This window comes from Pantherophis guttatus, chromosome 2, assembly GCF_059756535.1.
Source record: "Pantherophis guttatus breed Tessera chromosome 2, ASM5975653v1, whole genome shotgun sequence".
In the NCBI taxonomy this organism is placed as follows: Eukaryota; Metazoa; Chordata; class Lepidosauria; order Squamata; family Colubridae; genus Pantherophis; species Pantherophis guttatus.
In genome coordinates, this window is record NC_142064.1 from 122,556,094 (window position 1) to 122,581,325 (window position 25,232).

Below are 25,232 nucleotides of genomic sequence, written 5' to 3' on the forward strand. Positions count from 1 at the left end.
ACCGCGTGTATGATTTCTGTGCGTGGATATAACCCCGTTTTTACGAGGAAAGCGATGCGTGTCGCCCTGTGCGCACGTGTATGTCTCGATGCAGGTGCACAATTGAACGAGGCGGGTTTAAACGCACCTGCGTAGGTTGCTTATGCTTGGGTCTGGGAAAAGTTAGACACAACTCCCAAGTCTTCTTCATGAATCTTCCCTCATCTGGTTTGAAGGAATCGGCACGAATCAACCGAAGCCATTGTCCTCACACTCCAGGACTGGCAATAGAGGCAGCCCGATGGGATCCTTTGGAAGACCCGCTCAATTTCCACTAGGGCTGTAATTCTTCTCAAGCCCCCACAAACTTTAAAGATGCTTATAGACATCCCACTCCCAGGAATCCCCAGCAAAGCACGTTGGCTGTGGAAAGCCGGGAGTAGAAGTCCACGCATTTTAAAAGTTGCTGAGAAAGTCGTTGAGAAACGCTGCATAACAATGAAACTAAGAGTGATTTTTTTTTTTAATTCGAAAAGAATTGGTGAAGCGGGAGTGAAACTGACAAGGAAAAGACATGTGACGCAGGTTCCCCGATTAATTTTTTTTTTAAAAAATCCCTATTTTATTTTGCACATTTTAATTGGGCTTGGAGTTTCAGTTTTCAAACATGTGCATAGTGGCATTTAAAACGTCAACCTCCCACTTTTCTACGGAAAACCATCAGGATTTACAAAAAGTTTATGTGAAGCCGGTTGGATTTTGAAGGACGACTGCTGCAATTCCTAAACGTACCTGTAGGGGCAGAGACGATAGTTATGGCTTAGATTGGACCACCATTTCCTGGAACCATTTTACAAGCTCTTCCCATATGGTCTAGCGGTTAGGATTCCTGGTTTTCACCCAGGCGGCCCGGGTTCGACTCCCGGTATGGGAAGAAAGATTTTTTTGTGTGTGTGTGTGTGTGTGTGCGTGCCTCATTTTGATTTTTAGACATTATCTTGCATTCCCCCCCTTAATTTCAAAATACCGTACAGTACTGTATATTTTTCCTCTGTCGTTTTAAAACCGAAAATAAGATATATGATTGAAAGTGAGAACAGACTAAATGCTATAATATCAACTTAGATCACAAGAAACAAAATTACATCTTCTCCCATATGGTCTAGCGGTTAGGATTCCTGGTTTTCACCCAGGCGGCCCGGGTTCGACTCCCGGTATGGGAAAAGCATTTTTCTTAATTTAAAAAAAGATTTCTTCCTTTACAAATACTCTTTCCTAATTAAAACCATTAAAGCCCACTGAAATTTCAAACTTACTTGATTACAAAGAGCAAGGCTTCTAAAGTGTTATCTTTCAATATACACAAGATTCTTAAAAGAGGACAAACACAGAATTGGATGCATTAACTGGGCAAAAGGAATATGGAGGTGATTTGTATCAGTTTCCGAGAAATATCCAGATCGTTGATTTCTTACAGGGCTTCATAAAACGCGTCTGCTGTAACTTATAAAATATAAAATGGGAAGTAGCAAGTCTGCGTAAAGTTCGTATTTAGTATTTTTTGCAAAGGCAAAAAGCCTCAAGAATGGGATTTTCATGAATTAGCAGAATTAAACAGAATGCAACGGGAGAGAATGGCACTATAAAATTCCAACTTTCCCATACTGGGAGTCAAACCCAGGCCGCCTGGGTGAAAACCAGGAATCCTAACCACTAGACCATATGGGAGAGTGCTTAAAAAGTCAACTCAGCCACCAGAAGTTCAATCTGATGTTGCGGGTTAAATTCTGCCACTACCAGATTTGCAAGAATGAATTAATGTAATATGATATCCAGGGATACAGACCAGTGGTGGGTTGCTCCCGGTTCGGTCCGGTTCGGCCGAGCCCGTAGCGGTGACGATATGACGTCACCGAACCGGTTCTCCCACCCCCCACCCCCCCAACGTTATTCTTACCTTTTATTTGGTCCCACCCCCAATCTATTGCTGCCTCCTGAGTCCCAGCTGATGACTAGAGGGAAAAAAACTGTTTAAACTCTTGCCACAGGGCTTCAAAGGGCCGTCCTACAGCTGATCAGTGTTAAAAGCAAACAAATGAGTTGGGTCGTAAGTGCGAGGACCTTCCAGAAATGACTTTGACCAGCTAGCCACGCCCACCTAGTCACATGACCTCCAAGCCACACCCACAAAATAAGCCACGCCCACAGAACCGGTAGTAAAAAAATTTAGAACCCACCCCTGATACAGACTCTAGGCCAGGGGTCTCCAACCTTGGCAACTTTAAGCCTGGCGGACTTCAACTCCCAGAATTCCCCAGCCAGCTCTCCTGGCTGGGGAATTCTGGGAGTTGAAGACCACCAAGCTTAAAGTTGCCAAGGCTGAAAACCCTTGCTCTAGGCAACTTCTCCAGGAAAGTAGAGAGATTCCAGTTCACTTTGGGGCATGTGAAATCCACAGATCAGCTCTTAAATTTGACAAAGTTCGCCTTGAACAGGAGGCCTCTTTGTACTACCCTGTGTGTAAACTGTGCTGCCGTCCGATGCTCTCGGTCACTTTCTCCAGCAGGGGAGTTTTGGACTTAGGAAGGGCGGTGCAGGCCAGCCTTCTCTTGGGCCAGTGCTAACCGGACAGAGGAAGCCTTCTCGCTTTGCCTGAAAGCCAGGGGGAAAAGTGACTCAAAAGGTCAGAGAAGTGATACTGGTCCCAACTTGGTCGTTTCTAATAATTCAGCCGGTGCTCTAAGGATGCGAATCCATATGTGGATCCAAATGCAATTTCCCTCCAACCGTTGCCTCTTCTTGAGTCTCCAAAAACTAGGGGGATCCTCGTCACTGCCTGTTTTTGCATTATTTTGCATTATTGCATTATTATTATTATTAATTTATTTGCGAGACAGATTTGAGCTCACATTACAACTTTACATAAGACCAGGCACGCGAACTGTTAAAAAAAAAAAAATGTGGCCACTGCGATCTTCTTGAGCCACGGCAGGCTAGGTTGCTTTTATTTTATCTTTTTATGGTAAGTATAACTTTTATTATTTTGATGAAATGAGCAAGGAGATCAAGCACATATATCTGAACACAGGCATGCACAGAAGCAGTTTTACGTTTACACTTTTAAAAATCACAGCATGGACCACTTGGTACCAATCATATATTTTAATTCAAGCATCCAAAGGCCTGGGGATGGAATATCAGATAAATGTTTCTCATACCAAGGTAAGATGGCTACAAGCACAATTTTAGTTAACTCAATCAATTCTCTTTTAGGCTAGGTTGCTTTTAATAAAGGCCCCCCCGTTCCTGCTCGCAACCTCACTGAGATCAAGTGTAGGAGAGGCAACCTTCTCTGCTCCTCCTTGTCCGTTCCCCCTCCCCGCATCGCGGTACTTTTTGAAAGCAGTTCTAAAGGCGTAGCGACCCCTACTGGCAGGCCGAGGAAATGCGCCTTTCAAGGTCTCAGCAAGTGCAAGTCTGGTCCCAGAGTAGCCTTTGGACGCTCAGCCGTTTGCAAAAAAAACCCCAAAACATTTTCTTTTTCATGTCCTATCTACACACAGAGGAGAGTAAGTTAACTATAAAGAGGCCGAAATGCATAATGTGGCCTCTCTCTAAACATCTCTTTTTAAACGAAAAGTGTCGGCAACAAGCTTTTTCTAAGGTTCACTTCTTAGAGTCCCTAATGTCTTCCCATTGGTTCTCGATCCGATAACAAAAAGCAAAGGGGTTGCTTTAGTTGTTTTGCTAACGCTCGGGTGTGCACAGTGAATAATTTAGATTTATTTTTTATTTTTTTTTAAAAAGTCATTCTTCCCATACCGGGAGTCGAACCCGGGCCGCCTGGGTGAAAACCAGGAATCCTAACCGCTAGACCATATGGGAGGAAACTGTCCAAATCCTCGCAGAAATGACTGATAGAGGTAACAGCTCAATAAAAGCAATTACATTTCTCAAAAGTCTCTTGAATTTCTTGTACCAATTGTTATCCAATTTTTAAGAAATATTGATAGCTTTAGTTAACATCCCTAATGCTCTAAGCTGTATTTTTATCTTCTCACCCATTCCTCAGGAATAAAATCACTAAACTTTAAAACCTCATTAAGCATTTTCTGGTCTTGCTTCTTTCTTGTGCTTGGACAGACGGCTTAATGGTGGTAGATTTTTTTTAAATTTTTTTTTACTTTTATTTTTTTTTTACTTTTTGTATTAAGACTCAAATATATAAAAGCTTTGTGCTCTGTGAAGGATGGGCATGAATCAGCCAGGTCTTTTTAAAGACATTCTGCTGCAGCTCAGCATATGTTTAGATGTGTCTGTCTTTTCTCCCCTCAGGGGGATTTGCAGTATGTCTGGATTCATCGTGGCAAACCCTTGCAAGGGGTGGGGGGCAGTGGTGGGGTTCAGCCAGTTTGCACCACTTCGGGAGAACCGGTTGTTAATTTTCTGAGTAGTTTGGCAAACTAGTTGTTGGAAGAAATCATTAGGGCAGAGAACCAGTTGTTAAATTACTTGAATCCCACCACCGGTGGGGGGTACACTTCTTCAGCATTTGAGCTTACCTTTCTGGAAACCCTTTTGCTCCAATTTGCTGGAGCAACTCCAGCAGATATAAGAAGGAGCATCTCCACCTGAAACACTCAAATCCAATTGCCTACTAAAATAGAATAGGCAACCAGTGACTTTTGAATAAGCTATGATAACTATGGTACGTTTACCCAACACTATATTGTTTGGCTGAGCGCCAAAGAATTGAGGCCTTTGAACTATAGTGCTGGAGAAGACTCTTGCGAGTCCCTTGGACTTCAAGGCGATCAAACCGGTCAGTCCAAGAGGAGATCAACCCTGACTGCTTTTTAGGTGGCCAGTTTCTGCAGATGAAACTCAAATACTTTGGCCACCTAATGAGAAGGAACGACTGGAGAAGAGCCTAATGCTGGGAACAATTGAGGGCAAAATAAGAAAGGGACGGCAGAGAATGAAGTGGCTGGATGGAGTCACTGAAGCAGTCGGTGTGAGCTTAAATGGTCTCCGGGGGATGGTAGAGGACAGGAAGGCCTGGAGGAAAGTTGTCCATGGGGTCCCAATGGGTTGGACACAACTTCGAGACTAACAACAACAACATACTGATTTAGTGTGCTGTGAACTCAGTGGTAGCTTTATTTATTTAGAAATTTTATATTGCCGCCTACTCAAGTCCCATGCCTACATGGGACTCAAGGCGGCATACAAGGATATAAAAACAGCATATAAAAGAAATTAAAATAATAAAATAATAAAATAACCCCCCACCCCAGCGATAACACACCGGGGTGTTATTTGATTTAAGGCAATTTCCAATATTCCTCTAGTGCCCTGTCTCTCAATAATTTTAAAAGAGTGATTTAGGGGCTCATTTTCAAAATCACCCACAACTTTGTCATTAGAAGAAATAAAAATATCAGCAACCACAATAGGCAGAGGAGAATTTTTTATTAAAATGAAAAACCATAGTTTCACTTTTGAACTTTTTCTTAAAGAGATACACATCCAAGTAAGACAATATAGGGGCCTATTTCTTTGGGATTGCCACTTTTTTCCTTCAAGATGTCAAATGTTAAAAAGCCCCCTTAGATTAATCACAATCAAAACGTGTGCCTTATGTAAATCTGTTTTTGGTTTGATAGACAGAAAAGTTTTGCTTACGACGAAAGCATATAAGATACATGAAAATCAAACCTACAAACCAAAGACATTTGTTTCAATACTTTAAGAGACATATTGCCTCAGACAAATAAGAAAAAAAGGCAAGATGAAGAATACTGTATATACACTAAGCTAGATTTTCCAGCTATGCTTTATTTTAAAATACATCAATTTTAGCTTTCTGCAAACAAATCTAAAGTGCACCTGTAACGTACAAAGCCATTAATAATTATAATTATCTTTTACATAGAGATTTAAAAACAGTTCAGAACAAACATTGAGGTTTCCAAAACTGCTCCAATAAATATAGGCTATACTTCATAGCTTATATTATATCAGCAGAGGTGATCATTATTGATCAAGGAGAGTACTGCTTCTTTCCAGCTACCAGTTTTTGTTTTTTTCCCAGCAGTGACTGGTAATAACTTCGAGTGGCCTCAATTTCACTTTGTATTGAGGCAATTTCTGCAGCCAGGTTGATCCCTGAAACAGGACAAAATGAAAAAGGGGTTATCAATAGGCAAACCTAAATAGTATTTTTAAAAAGAGAAATTCCATTCTACTCTGTCCCCTAAATTGGATTGTTTCCAGATATGATAGAACAGCCAACTTCCATGTTGCCAAACTCTAACTGGGAATTCCAGGAGCTGGAATCTTCTTTTATCCATATGGCATTTTGGTTGGAAAAACTGTTTTATGAATGGTGAAGATCTCTAAAAAGCTCATCTGACTTTGGACCAGTCATTCTCTCCAGCCCAACCCACCTCACAGGGTTGTTGTTAATGGGGAAAATCAGAGGAAAGAGGAGGATTAGTTATGCTCACCGCCTTGAGTTCTTTATAAAAATAATAGATGCAATATAAATTAAATAAATACATAAATACATAAATTACAGATCAGGAGTAACGCCCTTATTGCACGTAGGAAGTGCCACAATATAATAGGTTTGAATTGAATACCAGAAATTTAGTCTGGTTCCTCAGATGGTGACTACGATAATATGAACAGAACCTGGCCACAAAGCAACTCCCTCAATTGATGTTCTGCTACCCAAGTGGCAGCTTTCACGTAAGAAAGCCAAAGGCTGCATGATAGTATTTTTTTTCTTAGATCTTTAGACAAGGAATCAGAAGAGGACAGAAGTGTAGATGGCATTCATTGTGATTATCCCAGCTGCCATTTGCCTCACCTTCTCGGAAAGTCTTCTGAGCTTGTCGGAGGCTTTGAGGCACAAGGATGCCAAACCAGTTCAGGGGGTCTTGGTGGCCTAAGGTCTCTGCAGGCTGGGATGCTGTATTCTGGGGTTGGGCCACATCCTCTGCTTTTCCTGGACCTTTTCGTCGCCGTAGAACTAGAAGCAATCAAATAGCACCTTCAATCAAAGGAGACTGGCGAGCAGGGAAATGGAGGTTGTTGAACTACAATTCTGAGGATGCCTATTGTAGGTCCTTTTAGAAAGCACAGTTGGACAGTTTTCATCTGTCCATGAGTGATTGAGACTGATTTCTGGTATTTTCAATAGCTTCCTTGAATTCTTCTTTTGAATGGTTGCATTGTAGTTTTCATATCATTGGGGACAAAGAATTTCTGACTTGTGTTTCTACTGTACAGTGTTTATTTTATCAAATAGTTACATCTTTGGTTTTTAGTATTAATATAGTAACCAATAGTCATTTTAAGAGTCATCTGGCAGGGAAAGATTCAGGCAGACTTTGGCAAAATGATTGCAGTTTCTTATGAATTCTGATCAAGTGGGTTCAAAAATCTTGTGGATTTTGTTCCTTTACCTTGTTCACTGGGGCCAATCTCTTCCACAAAAGCTGGGCTTTCATCCTTCCCTTTGAAAGCATCTTCTGTGATCACCTGAAACTGAGTCTGCCCATCTTCTGCCTTGCTGGATGGAAGAAATAGAGAGTCATATGCAAGACTGATAATTTAGCTTGAAACCGATTCATTTCCAAGGAATAGGCAATAGCGATAATAATTATTTGGGGCTCTCTGAGACAGAGATTATTTCAGTTTTAGCTGTCTCTTTCTTCATAGGTGTACATTATAATTGCCCCTATCAATGTTATTCCAGAATAACTGTGATGTACATCAGATTATGGGGGAACTATTGGGTCAAGATTTTCCGAAGAGTTTTCCACATGGGATTTGAATCTAGGTTTCTCCAGTCCTTATCCCAAAATCAAAGAAATAAAACAATCTTCCAGTACTGATTTTATCAACAAAGCAATCCAAAATACCCATAACAAAACTTCTCTCACTTGTCTAAAACCTTAAGAGAATACAAAGCTCTCATAATTAAAGTTTGATTGAATACAGCCAAGTGAAACAGACACCCTTCTTACAAAGGGAATTGGATCAACAATTCCGGGAGTTATTAGGATGACCTGATGCTTTGGAAAAGCTATTATGGAATGGAGCAATCTTCCTCAATCTGATGCATCTAACTTTTTAATCCCTACTATTCCGCAGCTGAATGGCAATGGAAATAATAGCACTAAATAATAGTTTAAATATTTGCAGGGAGGTTCCAATAAAAAGAACACAAAATAGATCCCATCTGTTTTTAGAAAAATTCAAAAGGCAAGAGCAAAATTTAATTTAATTTAATTTAATTAATTCAATTTATATGCCGCCCCTCTCTGAAGGCATCTAGTTACTGTTTTTCTCTTTCACTGAAGCTCATTAGACTGGCTAGCTACTTACTATTAGCCCCTGGATTAAGAACATTTGATTTATAGACACCTTATTCTTGTGAATGGGCTGGCTATTATTAAAAATGATGGGTGGCATTCTCCTTCCTTGAGATGATGAACCACTGAAGCCATACAATGTTTTCATGAACCGTTGAAGTTGTAGGCATTTTTAATGAGATTTTAATGAGATAATGAGATGGCCAGCATATCAATTTAATAATAAATAATATAGAGCCTGTTTTCAGCAGTTCATGAAAACATTGTGTGGTTTCAGTAGTTCATAGGATTGAGGAAGGAAAATTCGTCCACCATTTGTATTAATAGTCAGTCTGTTCATAAGTCCAATTAGATAGAAATTTGAGATAAAGACAGACAGAATGATTGGAACACATTCTTAACTTGACTGAGTTTATACAACACATTAAGCCATAAATCATAATCCATTAAGCACAATGATTGTGTCTGTACAACTAAACAAAAAGCAAGGCAACCATATTTTGGTTTAGCACAATGTATGATTGCAGATGCTGCCTTTATTCCCCACCATAGAATTTCCCTCCCCTTGTCAAAATCTAGCAATTTTCCCGCTCACCTAGTTTCTATCCGAACAAGTGGTGTCATCTGGTGTCCATATTGCAGGGTAGATACAGATTTGTTACCCATGGCATAGCGAGATTTGGAGAGTGAGAACCAACCCTGGAGAGGCAAAATCAAACCACATCTTACAGCAATCTTTCTGACCAGATAACTTCAATGTGAACAGTTACAACTGCCAGAATTCTTAGTCATCTTGAAAAGAGAATGAACTGATTCTGGATTTTCTGACACTAGGAATACAAAAGCAATCTCTATGACGCATTTCCCAAAAAGGAATCAACAGCTCTGCCCAACTGCAGCAACAGCTGGGGAAAGAGGAAATGACCCCATCATTTGGCAGCATGCCTTTGGCCTTCACTCAGGTCTTATCTGCCATGTTCTCACCTGCTCCACCAGGCTATTGAAAGCTTCTCTCTTGGTCTGGAGGATTTCTAGAGCATCAAAAAGGTGCAGGATAACACGGTCCAATTCCTCACATATTTCAATTTGTCCAATGTCCACTGCAGGAGCCATCTGAATGGAAAATTGTGCAATTGATCCTATTCGACCTTGTGTCACACAGGTTTCAAGAGTTTCTGCTATAATAGATAAACATTCATGTTAATGTAAATTATTACCTTATATATTTAATTTGCACACGGTCTTTCCATCAAATAGTGTTCAAAACCACTTAACAGCAAACAACAACAAAAAAAAACCAAATAAGATCAGAAGTTAAGCAATTAAAGCCTTTTGCAACCTATTTAACCATCAGTTAGAGCCAGATATAGATGCATACAACTGGTAGAAGCAGATTCCCTGCCTTTTGTCCCAACAGCAATATTTTTTTTCAAAATATTGTAAAGAAGATGGACAAACCCACTGAATGGGATATCCTCCAGTGGAGAAGGAAGGATCTCTGAAAAAAAAGCAAAGTGAGGAATGCTGACAGGATGATTTTTTTAAAAAAGATCCCACTATCTTTTCAGGCTCTCTACTCCATTTAGCAGGAACTTACAACTGTTTGTGGAATATTGAGAAAGCATTTAGGACTATAAGAGAAAGGAAAGGTGAGAAAAGCTTGTTTCTTTCCATTCAGATATACAATATTTGGATCTGTGTCCATATTTACAAAACACTCTCAGCTAAAAACCTGTCCAAATCAATACAACTTCTGCTGATGGAAAGGCATAAAGGAAAACTCAAAACAAGCTTCCTTTGGCAAAGAATTTTAAGAGGTGTCACAGTCAGGTATTGTGGTGACAATACCAGCCAGAAACCCACTGGAATCAGGAAGACTTACTTCTGAGCAGACATATCCAGAATTGCTCTGCTTCATTAGGCCCAATACCACTGTAGAAAGTTAGCACCCACCCCTCTTTTAGAAGAATGAAATATTCTAGGAAATATTAAAAAGGCAGAATATTATACCTCCCTGGATGAGAAAAGGAGAAACATGTTCTTGGAAAGCAGCCCCCACCTTTGTTAATAGCCCCAGAAAGGCTGGGCCAACTTATCTACAACACAAAAGACCTTCACCCTCAGGCCATAATAGGATTAGCCTCTACCCATCTCACCACATGACACCTGAGAAGATTACATCACCCAGCAAGATTCAACCAAGCCTGGGATTCAAGACAACCTACAAAGTTACCCCTGCATGGCCCCATGGGAGTCTGACAACCAATCAGGGTATATTTCTTGCCACAGGAACAGGAAGCAAGTTCAAAGTCCAACAGAGCCAACAGAGGATATAAATCTCTCTCACCCATGTGCTCATTTTGCCCAGGACCTCAAACCATGTGGTCCTGTCCATCATTAAACCATCTTTCCAAATAGCCTCCATGTTTCCAGTATCTTTCTCCCCACTTGGAACTGAACCCAGATGGACATTTCTTCCCTCACCTTTCTCTTCCCTTTTAAAACATATAAACTACATATTTGATCCAACCTTCCTCCAGAATTCAAAGTTATTACAGTATTTGAGGACTTTAAAGAGTTCTGACTGATCCACGAATTTATTCTGCTTTGCTACACCCGTCATTTCCAGGGCCAGACATTACAAGAGCGGGTTGCATTACTGTAAAGCTAATGATGAATCTGTCGCAGTCTTACTCAGTACTATTCCAGTATTTGAGGGGCTGCCACAAAGAAGAGGGGGTCAAATTATTTTCCAAAGCACCAGAGGGCAGGACAAGAAACTATGGCTGGAAACTAATCAGAGAGAGAAAGCAACCTGGAATTAAGGAGAAACTTCCTAACAGTGAGGACAATCAACCAGTGGAACAGCTTGCCTCCAGAAGTGATGGTGCTCCATCACTGGAGGTTTTTAAGAAAAGACTGGACAGTCACTTATCTAAAGCGGTATAGGTTCTCCTGCTTGAACAGGGGGCTGGATTAGAAGATCTCCAAGGTCAAGTTGTTTTTATTCTAATTCTAATTTATGACGCCACAATAAAAGAATCCTGAGATGCTACAAGCCTCTCATTCTTTCTACCTGCAACTGTGATCGGCTAATCTAAAGAAAGAAAGAAAGAAGATACCTTAGTTCGTAAGCAAATATATCAGGATAACTTCATAGGTCTTCCTCTAGCGAAGGCAAGCTGGTCGCTCAACCTCCCCCAAGTTCTCTCACGGCACCCGATCCGTTTTTCTCAATTGATTTCCTGTACCTACTGCTGTTAAAACATGACTCCACCTTCTCTTCTTCCACGGCCAATAAGATCAGAAATATGTTCATCTTTGACCAATCGGCTGCTAACCGAGGTACAGAAGCGACTCGGATAATAAGCATAGCCGCTTCCGGTTGTGAAGTTTTTCCCCTTTATCTCTAGAGTGGCGTTTGTCAATCTCAGCAATTATATGGGGGCTTTAACTCCCAGAGTTCTTCAACCAGCTCGCTGAAGAACACATAAGTTGAAGTTGCTGGGGTGGATAAACATTTGTTTTAGAGACTTAAACAGGGACCATGTTCATTAAGGGAGTTGTGTGTTGTGTATACGCGGGCTTGTATTTTGCTGCCCCCTCTGATACTTCGGACATGGCCGGTGATATATATCTTTTGAATCGATAAAGCTGACCAAACAGAGATCCCCACCACCACCAAAGGCTGGGAAATATATGGGTATCAGATCAGGGATGAAAAAAAAAAACCCAGTGGATCAAAATATTTTCTGTGTTCCGGTTTGTCTCCTAGAAGCCCCCAATAGCATTTTCATTTCTCCTTCAGGTTGGAATCTATGAGGGCAGAAGTGTGGGGAAATATACGAAGTATGAAACAGGATCCACTAGATCTTCGTTCCGTATTATATGCTTTTTCGCCTACTGATGGAAGGGAATCAATTTGGAGAGGCACAGAAAGAGGGAAGGCAGAGTGGGGAGGAAACCTAGATCCCAGTATTTCAATATTCCATTAGCAAAAGAAAATCTCAACAATGTTACTCGGGACTCAACAGTCTATAAAGCTATAAAGGCACTGTGAAGCGGTATATAAATCTAAATGGTATCGCTATGCAGAAACATCGTCTGCGCGCGCATTTTATTGACGTCGCCGTGGAGGCTTCGGGCACGCGTCCTCATTACGTCACCTCCCTTTGTTCTGCCATGTTTGGTGTGGGCCTGAGGCTTCCCTTTGGGTTTTTCATTCTCATCTGTTATAGGCCGTTTCTCCTGACCAATGAGAACCGACGACAAGGGCGGAAGCGATTGAAAGAAAGTAAATCGTAACGTGGTCGAGTCTGGGAATCCAGGGAGATCATGGTAAGAATTAGTTTTTGTGCATCAAGCAGTATTTTTTTTTTTTTTTTTTTGGAAAAATGAACAGTAATTGGTTTTGCTTTCTGGCTAAGAGAATGGAGACAGAGTTCCCAGATAGTTCAGTTTAGACTTTGTCCAACGATTCAGTGAAGCCTCGGGATAGCAGACATTCTAATCTAGACTAATTCGGAGCAAAGAGTATAGATTTTGCATATTGTCTGTAGAAGTTACCTATATTTTTAATCAGGCTTCTTGGCCTGTTGCTTTCTAGGTATATTGAATTACAGTGCTTGGCAATGTTGGTTAGTTTTTTTTTTTAATTGCCCCATAATTCTTTAAATGTTTACTTAGCAATTCAACTAAATTTGACGGGGTTTATTCCCAAGGAAGCAGCTGTAGGATTACAGCCTTACTTTGTTTTAATTGTGGCCAGTTTGAATGTCAGTAACTCAAAAAGTTAAAAATTTCTGGATTTTTAACAAATGTTTCAAGGACAGATCCGTTTTCTCCCATCGCTAAGTATACTGAAGTCAGAAGGGAAATGAAAAAAAATGGTCTTAGTGAATCTAATTGGTGCATTTGTACTTTCTTAGTTGCGTCGGGAGGCTCGTCAGAGGCGGGAGTATCTTTACCGCAAAGCTCAAGAAGAAAAACTCCGGACTCTTCAAGAAAAGAAAGAAAAAATTAAAAAGGCTCTGGATGGTACACATTAATGACTTGGAATTGCAATATATAACAGGATTGTATTTTCTGAGAACGTGAAACTTGAGGCCTTTAAGTAAGCCCTACTAAACTTAGTGGATCCTATATATAAGAAAGCATATATAGTTTGTTCTATAATTGAACCAATGTGCTTTTTATTCACTTATTACAATTGTTCCCCATGTTTCCTTTCATTTACTCAAGATTTCTCAAAAGGTATCTTCACAAATAACCTTTAGAAGTAGACTAGGTGCACAATTATCCATGAATTAATAGCTTTATGGAGATTTGAAACTAAGTGTTTTTAGTGCTTGTCTGGCATTCTAATCAAACAAGGGTTGAAGAAGGGATATTCTGATTTATGAAGCCATTTCAGCCAGCCAATCTCACAGAATTGTTGAAAAGTAATTTTTGAGAAAGCCAGTATAGTGTAATGATTGTACTAGGATAAGGAAGACCCAGATTCAAGACCCACTTCAGCCCTAGAGCTGACATTTCATCAGACAGTTTTTGTTTACCAACTTCAAAAGATGGCCATTCTAGGTATAAAATTGGAGGAGAAATGGAAAAAACAGGATATAATTGTAATAAATACAAAAATAAAATAGGTGGGAATGTTGTTCTTGTAAACTTTTCAAAAGTCTTATTGAAAGAGCTAGGTCTTGCAGTTCTTACAGTACTCACCTAAAACAAATAATGATGGGCATGCTAGCTGGTGAATAGAAGAATCCTCTCACCTCAGCTTTGCTTCCTCATAAGGATTAAATTATTCTTATATTTGTTTTATTTTTTCTTTTCCTTATTTGTTTCTTAATATTCAGTCTGCTTGAATTATTGTATTTTATATATTCTTTTATACTTTACAATCAGGGTTATATTATTTGTATAATGTTTTGTGATTTTTACTTTTAAGTGGTAAACCATCTAGAGTTGTTGGAAGTTGGGTGAATTATAATTTGTATAAATGAACCAATAACAGACCCAATAATGTGGATTTTTACATTTTTTTAAAAGTCATCTGTGCTTTTCCCTTCTAGAGAACTGCCTGATTCCCACAGAACTTCGAAAAGAAGCCCTGGTCCTCCAGAAAGCACTGGAGTTTGATGATGGAGGGGCAGAAGGTGAGTGGCTCATTGGAGCCAAACCTCTGGGCTATCATACCCAACCTGGAGCCCTCTAAATGCTTTCTGGGGAATCTGTCTGTCTCTGGGAAGGTTTGTAATTATGACATTGGCTTGGCAGGAGTGACGAGTCATGTGGATGACGAATACCGCTGGGCTGGTGTGGAGGATCCCCGTATTATGGTTACCACCTCCCGTGACCCCAGCTCTCGCCTCAAGATGTTTGCCAAAGTAAGTTAACAGCAAATGCTTTGCTCTGTTTAGTTGGAGGCATGGATTTAGAAAGCAGGTTAATGGGGCAGGCTTGAGTACTTGTTTCTGGCACTAGTTCAAATCTGGCTACTGGCCTGCCAGAAGGGAAACTCATTGAAGAGGTTTACTTTGAGCCAGACATTAAACACAGTTCATCTCAGCCCTGGGCAGTTAGGAGGTCAAAGCAAATGGTTTAACAGAGACTGTGCCAGGGGATCACCTCTTAAGATCTCAGCTCAAGCTTTCCAGATTTAAAAAAAATCAGTAGAGTGAATCTAACCCGTGTTTTCATTAGGTACGGTGACATCAATTCCTTCTGCTCAGAAATCTGATTGTAAATGGCTGCTTATAATTTCATGTGTTTTTCCCATGTTCTGTTTAGGAAGTGAAGCTAGTTTTCCCTGGAGCCCAGCGAATGAACCGAGGCAGGCATGAGGTGGGTGCTTTGGTCCGTGCCTGCAAAGCCAATGGGGTCACCGACCTGCTGGTGGTGCATGAGCATAGAGGGGTGCCAGGTAAGTGATTTGTAAACAGTACACACTAAATACTTGTGCTTTGAAACCTGTTGTTATGAGAGCATATCTAGTAGAGATTCAATGGTCATTTTATTTCATTTGTACTGGACTTGAAGAAGGCAGTTTGATGGAATCATACAGAAGGTGCAGCTCTGCTCATTTGGAAATAGGCTGAAGTTGCTTGTTTGAGGTCAAATCTATCGGCAGTGTCTCTGCTCTTCAGAAGGAATTTAATGCCTTCCAGATACTTTGTTATAGTTCAACAGTCCTTTGCTAGCTTGCCTCAGGTTGACAAGAGCTGAAATCCAGTATGCTGCTTACTTGAGCCTAGGTAGAAGTTAATATTTAGTGGCAAAATGTAGGCTGTGCACCCTAGGTTCACTGATCAGACCTCCAAGTACCAGTAGAGTTGGGAAGACTTCCATCTGAAGCTTCTGATGATGCTGAGCTAGATGGAGTAGCTGGTTATGAGCAAATCTTAAGCAAAATTGGTGGATAAAGCATCATTCCCACACATCAGATTGTGTCATAATAACGATTTCTTTTTTCAGTGGGTTCATCTTCCATTGGTAGCAACTGGGCCTAACTAGTTTCTCTGCTCCTTGTTCCCCGCTTCTTCATTACTTAGATGGACTCATAGTTAGCCACCTGCCTTTTGGCCCCACTGCCTACTTCACCCTCTGCAACGTGGTCATGCGCCATGATATCCCAGATATTGGCACCATGTCAGAAGCCAACCCTCATCTCATCTTCCACAATGTCACGTCTCGTCTTGGACAGAGGGTAAGATGAAGTGGTAGATCAGAATGTTGTTTCCTTGGTGTTTGACAACTGTTTAGACTGAGGTTAAAAATCAAAACGGAGAAGGTAGCTAGCAGGTCTGCAAAATATCTGAGGGATGGCAAGTCAGAAAATCCTGAGTAAGATCTACTGGCAAAAGTGTTTGCCAAAGTCACTAAATGTGATTGCTGTTTTTTGGGCTTACAAAATGTATCGTAAAGCAGCAGAACACACTGGGTCTGTTCAATAGACTAAGCCACAACTTAAAAAAAAAAACAGGGTTAAAGCTGTTAGATCTTTTACTGTCCTAGGTTAGCATGTTGTGATCTCAGCCCCTGAGAGCAGTGGAATTCATTCTACAGAGATGAGTGTAGGATTATCGCTTTAGCCTGGATCCATCAGTGTTCTTTATATGGTATTTTGGGCAAAGTAAAGATATGAGTATCAGAGAAGCAGCATAATCACAGGAGGTTTTCTCACTTTTTTATGTACCAGAAATCATACAAATAGTATTTGAGTTACTAAAGATCATTCTATCTGGGGATTATGGGAGGTCCATGGCCAAGCACATTCAAAGACTGTCATGTGAGTTAAGTCTCACTTAATGGCCTGATCTTGCAATTGTATTCAGTTACGTATTTTTTTAAATCTGATCCCATTAAGGGAAAACTTGACTTTGAGACTACAGGAACATCTGATATTTCATTTACTATTGTTTTCAACTTTCATCACACATCATCCACTTTCTATCACCAAGGTCCTGGCATTTCCCTCTTTCTCCTTCATAGGTCACTAGCATTCTCAAATACTTGTTTCCAGTACCTAAAGAAGACAGCAAGCGGGTCATCACCTTTGCTAACCAAGATGACTATATCTCCTTCAGGTATGTGTACTTGGTTTGGATTCTGGGTGAGGCTGAGCAGAAATGATTATGAGAGTGGAGCCAAGAGAACACAAAACTTCACTGGTGCTAGATTTTTTGTTAGTGCCAGTTGTGAAGTCTTGTTCATGGACAGTGCTCTGGGTGGTAGCAATTTGGTCCCTTTTGAATAGTTGGATTATAATTGCTATACTTGTTGTAGAGTGTGGTAAATGTTGTCCCAACACATGTGAAAGGACTCAGGCCAAAGAAAGATGAAAGAGCATTTTTCAAGCTGCTTTGGAAATAAAATGGATGGGCAGCCATGGAGGGCATTTGGGGGCTTATTTGTGGATTTGCTTTAGTTCTGCACTTTATTGATTCTTTCAAAATGCCAAAGGAGGGAAGCCACAGCACTTTTCTTTAGCTAGTGCTGCCTGCTATCAGTTTGAGATTGTGATGATTTAATAATTGCCACCAGCTTCCAAATACAATAGGTCATGAAAGTTGCCTCTGCAGAGTCTTCAGTAATCTAGTGGGCAACTTAATCACTTTACACGTGATACCCATCCATCACTGAAGTACCCAATGGTGGGCAGGATAAAAGTTGGTAAATAAAGAAATAAACTTTATCCCTGGCTTATGTTCCATTTGGGGTATGCTGCAGTTGGGCTCATGCAACATGTAACACCAAAATATAGTTTGTCTGTTGTTTAATTAATGTAGAGTCAACTAAAGTCAACCAACAAGTTGCGTTGTTAGTAGTGTCCACAAAGAAGATATGAATGCAGATGTTAACAGATAGTGTTAATTGTAGAGGGAATGAATTGAATGCAAATATGCATCCCGTAGCTGGCTCTGCCATGGGGAGAATGATCGCTTCAGAAGTGGTGCCACTTGAAAAGGCAGACAACTATCAATTTGATTTAGATTTGGTCATCGAAGATGAGGAGAGACATTTGCCAATATGGGGTGTGTGTGGCTTTTGCTGCTTTGCTTGAAATAATGAAGTCTTTGCCCTTTGTCCCTGTTTTAGCAGCTGTGATTTGGGCTTAATGGGTGGAAAAATTTAGGAGGAGGAGGGACCAAAGAGCCTGTTGCTGGGGAAGAGGACTGCTCTTCATTCTTCTCAGTGCTTACTCTATAATTTTCCAATACTATCTGGGGCAGGCACCATGTTTACAAGAAGACTGACCATCGGAATGTGGAGCTCTCTGAGGTTGGGCCAAGGTTTGAAATGAAATGTAAGTATCACCATCAAACTATGAACTGTGTAATCAGAAACTTTGCCTCCATCACTGACTTGCCAGAGCAGTTTTAACTGAGTCACAGTTCTGGTAGCATCTGCTACATTTTTATTTATTTGTAACCCACCTTTATTATTTTTACAAATAATTCAAGAAAGGGAACGTATCCAATAGACCTTCCTCCTCCTATTTCCCCCACAAAACTCTGTGAGGTGAACTGAGCTGAGAGAGAATGATTGCCGAAGATCATCCAACTGGCTTTCATGCCTAAAGTGAGACTTCAACTCAGGGTCTCCTGCTTGGTGTCTTAAACACTAGACCAAACTGGATTTGTGTGTTGTGTGTGTATGTATGTCTCTGTATCTCTGTATCTCTCTCTCTCTCTCTCTCTCTCTCTCTCTCTCTCTCTCCCTCCCTCCCTCCCTCCCTCCCTCCCTCCCTCTCTCTCTCTCCCTCCCTCCCTCCCTCCCTCTCTCCCTCCCTCCCTCCCCCCCTCCCTCCCTCCCTCCCTCCCTCTCTCTCTCTCTCTCTCTCACACACACACACACACAGACAGACAGACAGACAGACGGATTGGGAATCCAGTTAAGTGATTGGGAAAGACAGCTGGTTAGCAAGTGGACTGAATAAATATGTCAAGTTCCAAACAGAAGGAAATAAAAGGAGACAAACCTGGATGGCTCTACCTTAGTTTAATCACTTATTAGCACTCACTGACAATTGCAGATGAAAATCTTGTTAGGGCTACTGCCCTGTGCTTCCCACCACCATTAGTTAATCCATTAGTTAGAACTAATCCATTAGTTATCACCACCCACCCAATCACGCATGCTGCTCCCTCCCATGTGACCCGGAAGTTGGCTTATGTTTAATTCTTGAGTATTTACAACCAGCATCTAAACAGTTAATCCACTTGTTATTTCCGGCTGGCCATGATGATGTCATCCCCCAGCTATTCCCTCCCATCAATCCTATCAGTTCCTGGGAGGCTTGACGAAGCAGATGCTGGGCTGAAATGAGGTTCGTGCGTTCCTCTCCCCAAGAATGGCAACTCCATGCCAACAGCGCGTTGGAGCTGACAAAATATGTGAAAACACATCTGCAATGACCAGAGGGGCAACTTCAGCTTTGTAGCAATAGCACTTAGACTTATGTACCGCTTCACAGTGCCTTTACAGCCCTCTCTAAGCGGTTTACAGAGTCAGTATATTGCCCCCCAAAAATCTGGGTCCTCATTTTGCTGACCTCAGAAGGATGGAAGGCTAAGTCAACCTTTTGATACTGTATTTGACACTTGATATTGTAAGTATCAAAAGCATTGAAGAAGAAAAAGGAGGAGAAGGAAAAGAAGAGGAGGAGATTTTGGAATAATCTATGTGTTGGAGCAAGTCCTACTGGGAATTCTAGGTATTGGTTCAGCATCCCTTGTATGGGCAAAGCTAATCTATAATGTCACTACATTGCAGGCTTAAATGGAATGGCTTTTTTCAGGTAAAACCTCCAAGTCAATATTAGAAATATCAAGCTATGAGTAAACACGTGTAGAAAGGAAATCCATCTTGTTATCTGACTTCCTTTCTCCCCATCTTTTTTTAAAATATGGCTGACTCTGCAGTAAAGAAACACCCATCTCCAGCCCTATTTGCAACAAATGGCAATTAAAGCAATAAGACACAGTGTACTGTATGCAAATTGCAGTATTTTTCAGAGTACGTGGAATCTTCAGTTATTTTTCTCACAATTAGGTCAAGGGCTGTAATCCGGTTTCCCTTGAAGTTGACAACAGTGTTTTTCAAAAGGATCTCAAGCTCTAGCATGAGTCAATCTGCTTATTTCCTTCCTAAGAAAAAGAGGCAACATTATTGACAATTCTTGCTTTATTGTGCTACAGATGACATAATGGAACAGTTTTCTGCTGATGTTGACTGTAAGATTGCTTCTTAAAAGAAAGTGGCTTCTTAGTTCAAGCGCCCTCTAGTTATGTTTGGTCAAGTCTTGTAATTCATAGACTACAGCCACATTGGCTGGAAATTATGAGAATTATAGTTTACCACATTTGATTGAGCACCACATTTGAGAATGCTGTGCAAAAAAAATCTTTTGCTGCTGCTTGTGCTTTCATACATAACACATATTACATGGATTTTCACTATGCACTTTAAAAACTGGACCAGTGTGTAGATATGTCCATGACTCTTGTCCTTCTGGGGGGAAAAATCCCTTCTGTGCATTTGCTTCAGGGAAGAGAAACAGTAACACAATTGTTCAATATTTATGGGTCACAAGATTTTTCAAATGACTGCTATGTCTGTTGAACGCTAGAATCGATTGGATCACCCTTTTTAGAGTTTGGTATGAACCTGTCTCCATTCTGATCTAAAGACAATGAGGTTAGTATGTATAATAATCAAGAAGTTGCTGATTCAAATCTTAGCTGACACATGAAGAACCTGAGAGGCTTCTTGTAAATCAGAATCTTGGCTTTTGTTCATCGAAATCATTGTGATATTGAGGTGTGTGTGTGTGTGTGTGTGTGTGTTAACTACCATTCAATAATGGTTTCTAGTGACTGGGTTCACCTATTGCAGTAACTCTAATGTGATTTCCTCAACTTTAGAGTAATACGTTATGGCTTACTTCATGACTCATCCTTAAACATAACGTTGCTTAATCTGTGAGACTCAAATGCTGGGAATGATTATTGTGGTTTCAGGGTTTGCTTTCAGAAATATCTGGCTGGCTGTTTGGACGTTGTCCTAGAACAAGCTCTGATGTGTGCTAGCTAGGCCACTTAACTGGTTTAAAGAATAATGGTAGTTTGAGTTCACATATATTGCAATTTCCTAACCTCTGGTTGTGTTACACTGATTAGGTCTCAACATACTAAGCCAAAATTTAACAAACCCCATTAACGTTTAACTGCAGGTATGAACTCAGCCAGAGCATAAAATGCTCTGAATTTTAAGGATTCTTTCCATTGTTCGGATAGGATTTATCTTTCTTTGTCCTCTGTCCTAAAAAATCATTTTCTGCGGACATTCAGAGACTGACTGAAAACAGAATTGTGGGATTTATTCCCTGAAGCACAGAGCACGACAGCCAGCTCAAACTTTTCTTCTCTTATATTACAGTATATATGATCAAACTGGGAACCTTGGAGCAAGAGAACACCGCTGACGTGGAGTGGCGCTGGCATCCTTATACCCACACAGCCAAGAAGAGAAAATTCCTCAGTGTTGAGTAGCAGTGCCTCAAAACTGCCACTTCCTCATCAAAGAAGCAGACTGTATTTTGGACCTTACATGAACTGGATTTTTCAAGCTTGCTCCCATAAATACATTTTTTTCCCTTTCTGCCTGTTCTAAGAGTGATCATCCTTTTGGTTCATGTCAAAATTCTCACCCATTCCAGGACTTCCCCATTCTGACATGGAACTCATGATGCTTGTCCAGCAGAAAGGGGCTTTTGCACTTCCCTGTTCTGACTGGGTTGGCCTTCCTGGTTAACTTGTGTAAGTTTTTATTTAGCAGAAACGTACTGGGTAACATTGGAGCTGGCTGTCCAGTTCTGAAAAATGTCTATGGGGCATTGATTTTGAAAGCTACATTAGCAGCAAAGAAGACAGTCAAATAGCAGTTGTTAAGACTCACAATGATGGTGGACAGACACGTTCACTGTAATTTACTATAGCATTGCGTGACTACTGCTTTCTCAACCCTCCAATTGGTTTTTATTACTTCATGCCTGCAATTTTTCTACAATAACTTCTTCCCTCTGTTGGTGTCTATGGTAGTAAGGTTACTTAAACATATAAATAGGACTAATAAAGAGATTACAGAATGGGGCAGGAGACTTTCCTCACCTGGTCTGTTATTTTTTGCTTTGCTAGATGTGTCCGTTGCGTTCACCCCAAATGTCTGGGTTGTAATTCACTAAGCTGCAGTTAACTAACTAATCCACACTGGCTAGGTTTACAACAGACTTAGCTAAAATGCAGCACCATCACTTAACATTATCAGCTTATCAGAGTTACATTTGAAGCTCTGTTGAAGAGGAGCATGTGGGAGAGTGAATTAGAGATTCCTTTCCAGTGTAGTTATCTCTCCATACAAGTCAAGCAAAATATGTTCTGAAGACTGAATTAGCCAAACCTATTCCTGATGCAATTATTTGGAAGTGTGTAATTGTACAAGAGGTACCCTTTCTTTGGCACCGAACTTTTATAACTTTTGTACAATCATTTTCTCTTGACTCTGGTTTCTTTTTTTCTATGCTTTCCATTAGAAAATGAGACCATCTAAGTGTTGAGCCAGCTTAGGCTCACACACCCTGTATAAGTCAAAACCATCAAACAACATGAATGCTCAAACACAATAGGTAGCATCCGATAAAGCTTATCCTTACTTCAGTGGCTGCAACTTAAGGAGAACATTACATTAATAGCCATACATTTTGTTTAATTGGCTAACTGTTCTGGATTTCCTTGGCATGATTATACCAAGTACTGGGTCAAATCATTATTGCTGAAAATCTCCAAGCCAGCCACACTCTTGGCTCCCACCAACAAGATCTGATAAAGACAAGTTCATGTCAAAATAAGTTGTTCTAACTGGAGGATTTGGTCTTAGAAATGTCCTGAGCTTTAGTGCTCATAGTAGCTGTCCTCTTCGTGGTCAGAAAAACTTGCTGTTTTTGCATAGTTGCTCCTTATGAAGGAGGTGAGCATCTACAGGTAGTATTTAGTGCTCCTCTTTGGTAGAAGCAGCAGCCATCTTCTTTCCTCCCTGCTGTTAAAGAGTGTCCTTCTCAGAAGCACAGCTTATACTCTGCTCCACTCAGCAGGAGGGTCTCTTGGTCCTTTTGGCTTCCCGATCCGGATGTTAAATCCTATGGAAGAATAGGAAAGGCGTTAGACACCATACTGAGAGCTTCGGTTGTTTTTGTCAAGGATTTTGCCCACCTAACCTTTTCAAATTCAAATTCAAACCTTTATTGTCAGAGTACAACATGTGTACAGTCAAATTGGCTGAGCCTCCCTTCGTGCACCCCCCCCCACACAATACAACTCACAGTGAAAGACAAATCCCTAGCCCAGTGAATCCTATTAACAAACACTCAGTCCTTTTGCATCACATGAACTTATTGCCCGTCGCGCCTTACATTTTTCCTCACATAGCTCAGCCTAAGGTACACAGTGCATGCCATTTGATTTTAATTCTTATTTTATCAGTATGTCGCCGAAAACACAAGACGCAAATTCTGTGCAGTACATGGAGGGACATTCGTACAGCACTTGTCATCGTCTCATTAAAGCAGCTGTCTCTTTCCTAGAATTGCAAGCCAGCAATGCAGGAAAAGAAAACAACTTTTTAAAGGGGTTATTGAAAGTACTGTGTGAATGTGTGCACCAAAATCCCTCCCCCTTTAAATCCAAAGGACTGAACAACCCAAGTAGATATGGCAGAAGTTTTTGCCCTCTTTCAAATTTTCTGAATAGTTGCATCTCTTTGTTACTGAATGTGAGAGCTTCATGTTAGTACTATTGACATATAGGGGGACTTTGAGTGAACAAGGAGCACTAGTTTAATGTTTTATTTCTCCATAAATGAAGTCATCCAACATGCAATGTGCCACTATGAAAAACTGACATATACAGTAACTAGCACCACTTTTAGCTACAGTGACCACAGCGAAATGCTTCCTTTAACTGGTAACTGTTCTCTGGCATCACTGTACTGGAATTTTGGGGCATTCTTCTACAGTGAACTACAGTATTTCAGCTAAATAATGGGTTTTTAGTATAAACTACTTGATTTAGGTCATGCCACATTTCCATGGGGATTAGGTCCTGTAGAATTCTTTGATACAGAATGAAATGATGGAAGTGTTAAGGTCCTGAGAAAACACAGTATTCCCAAACTATGATATTACCAGCTCTCGGCTGGACAATTGGTATGATATTTTTATTGTGCATTGTGGGGTTTGTTTCTATCAGATGTAATGAGGACTATGCAGCCTGAAAAGTTGTGCTGTTGACTCATCTTGCCTAGAACATTCCTTCAGAAATTTGATGAACTACATTCATCAAATGTAGTTTGATGAAGGATCAAACTACAGTGGCTTTTGGGCAAACTTGAGACAAGTATCAATGTTTTTATTAGTAAGCAATGGCTTCTTCCTCACTACTAAGAATCTCATTTTTATCCAGTGCTTTTCTGGTGGTAGTTATGAAACACTGACTTTAATAAAAGTGAGAGGGGCCTGCAGATCCCTGGCTATTATTTTGGGATTCTCTTAAGGTGACCAGATTTTAACATTGGTAAAGAGGGACATTGTGGGCGTGGCTTATTTTGTGGGCATGGCTAGCTGGTCATGTGACTGGGTGGGCGTGGCTAGCTGGTCATGTGACCGGGTGGCCATTGCTATGTCTATAGGGTAAGGTGAACAGATTTTAACATTGGTAAGAAGGACACCATTGTGGGCGTGGCTTATTGTGTGGGCGTGGCTTGGAGGCCATGTGACTGGGTGGGCGTGGCTACCTGGTCATGTGACCGGGTGGCCATGGCTATGTGTATAGGGACTACTCAGAGGGCTGAAAAGTCATTTCTGACAGGTCCTCACACTTTTGACTGGTCCTCACACTTATGACCATCCTCACATTTATGCCCGTGCAGCATTCTTAACAACCATGTCACTCATTTCACAACTGCTTCTCTTCAACAAGGTGACAAGATAGGGCAAAAATGTAAAATGTGAGGACAGTCGTAAGTTCGAGGACTGGTCAAAAGTGTGAGGACCAGTCAAAAATAACTTTTTCAGCCCTCTCAGTAGTCCATATGCACAAAAGGACTAACCAGAGAGCTGAAAAAAGTCATTTCTGACAGGTCCTCACACTTTTGACTGGTCCTCACACTTATGACCATCCTCACATTTATGCCCGTGCAGCATTCTTAACAACCATGTCACTCATTTCACAACTGCTTCTCTTCAACAAGGTGACAAGATAGGGCAAAAATGTAAAATGTGAGGACAGTCGTAAGTTCGAGGACTGGTCCAAA

At 40.8% G+C, this 25,232-nt stretch overlaps 3 protein-coding genes and 4 non-coding genes across 10 annotated transcripts in view; 3 read left to right on the forward strand and 4 right to left on the reverse strand.

The window, feature by feature from the left end:
• Positions 1-841: 841 nt before the first annotated feature.
• On the forward strand, positions 842-913 carry TRNAE-UUC (transfer RNA glutamic acid (anticodon UUC)). The gene has a single exon. It is a non-coding gene; the product is annotated as a tRNA-Glu (tRNA).
• Positions 914-1,130: 217 nt separating this feature from the next.
• On the forward strand, positions 1,131-1,202 carry TRNAE-UUC (transfer RNA glutamic acid (anticodon UUC)). The gene has a single exon. It is a non-coding gene; the product is annotated as a tRNA-Glu (tRNA).
• Positions 1,203-1,635: 433 nt separating this feature from the next.
• Positions 1,636-1,707, reverse strand: TRNAE-UUC (transfer RNA glutamic acid (anticodon UUC)). Its single transcript has one exon. It is a non-coding gene; the product is annotated as a tRNA-Glu (tRNA).
• A 2,085-nt stretch (positions 1,708-3,792) lies between these two features.
• TRNAE-UUC (transfer RNA glutamic acid (anticodon UUC)) lies at positions 3,793-3,864 on the reverse strand. Its single transcript has one exon. It is a non-coding gene; the product is annotated as a tRNA-Glu (tRNA).
• A 1,570-nt stretch (positions 3,865-5,434) lies between these two features.
• On the reverse strand, positions 5,435-12,485 carry VMA22 (vacuolar ATPase assembly factor VMA22). 3 transcript variants are annotated; one of them, XM_034433931.3, is made up of 6 exons: positions 11,486-12,485; positions 9,348-9,538; positions 8,959-9,062; positions 7,452-7,558; positions 6,854-7,015; positions 5,435-6,147 (listed from the first exon to the last, which is right to left on the reverse strand). In XM_034433931.3, the coding sequence occupies exons 2-6, from the start codon at positions 9,474-9,476 to the stop codon at positions 6,023-6,025; spliced, it is 627 nt and encodes a 208-aa protein (XP_034289822.2). In that variant the 5' UTR covers positions 9,477-9,538; positions 11,486-12,485; the 3' UTR covers positions 5,435-6,022. The 3 variants fall into 3 exon arrangements, with proteins under 3 accessions (XP_034289822.2, XP_034289821.2, XP_087744849.1); XM_034433930.3 differs by having other exon boundaries at positions 9,348-9,541; XM_087888723.1 differs by having other exon boundaries at positions 9,348-9,476; positions 11,486-11,598.
• Positions 12,486-12,537: 52 nt separating this feature from the next.
• IMP4 (IMP U3 small nucleolar ribonucleoprotein 4) lies at positions 12,538-22,031 on the forward strand. Of its 2 annotated transcripts, none has more exons than XM_034433929.3 (9): positions 12,538-12,701; positions 13,292-13,400; positions 14,438-14,521; positions 14,643-14,752; positions 15,156-15,288; positions 15,917-16,071; positions 16,857-16,951; positions 18,098-18,171; positions 21,306-22,031. In XM_034433929.3, the coding sequence occupies exons 1-9, from the start codon at positions 12,699-12,701 to the stop codon at positions 21,416-21,418; spliced, it is 876 nt and encodes a 291-aa protein (XP_034289820.1). In that variant the 5' UTR covers positions 12,538-12,698; the 3' UTR covers positions 21,419-22,031. The 2 variants fall into 2 exon arrangements, with proteins under 2 accessions (XP_034289820.1, XP_087744848.1); XM_087888722.1 differs by having other exon boundaries at positions 12,660-12,701; positions 13,292-13,476.
• Positions 22,032-22,614: 583 nt separating this feature from the next.
• The window catches only part of PTPN18 (protein tyrosine phosphatase non-receptor type 18), a 55,078-nt gene continuing 52,460 nt past the window's right edge, over positions 22,615-25,232 (reverse strand). The window contains exon 17 of the mRNA XM_060683472.2: positions 22,615-23,061. Within this exon, the coding sequence (XP_060539455.2) occupies positions 22,994-23,061 (68 nt within the window). The 3' untranslated portion in view covers positions 22,615-22,993. The remainder of the gene's footprint in view (positions 23,062-25,232) is intronic.

What these genes read in the sequence shown, in the direction of transcription:
- VMA22 (XM_034433931.3), bottom strand. Translation starts at nt 9,476, where the DNA reads ATGGCTCCTGCAGTGGACATTGGACAAATTGAAATATGTGAGGAATTG. An exon ending in GATTGGCCCCAGTGAACAAG is followed by an intron (nt 7,016 to 7,451) that starts GTAAAGGAACAA and finishes GATTGCTTCTAG; the next exon opens with TTCTACGGCGACGAAAAGGT. An exon ending in TCAGAAGACTTTCCGAGAAG is followed by an intron (nt 6,148 to 6,853) that starts GTGAGGCAAATG and finishes GTCCTGTTTCAG; the next exon opens with GGATCAACCTGGCTGCAGAA.
- IMP4 (XM_034433929.3), top strand. An exon ending in CGTCTCGTCTTGGACAGAGG is followed by an intron (nt 16,072 to 16,856) that starts GTAAGATGAAGT and finishes TCTCCTTCATAG; the next exon opens with GTCACTAGCATTCTCAAATA. An exon ending in GCCAAGGTTTGAAATGAAAT is followed by an intron (nt 18,172 to 21,305) that starts GTAAGTATCACC and finishes CTTATATTACAG; the next exon opens with TATATATGATCAAACTGGGA.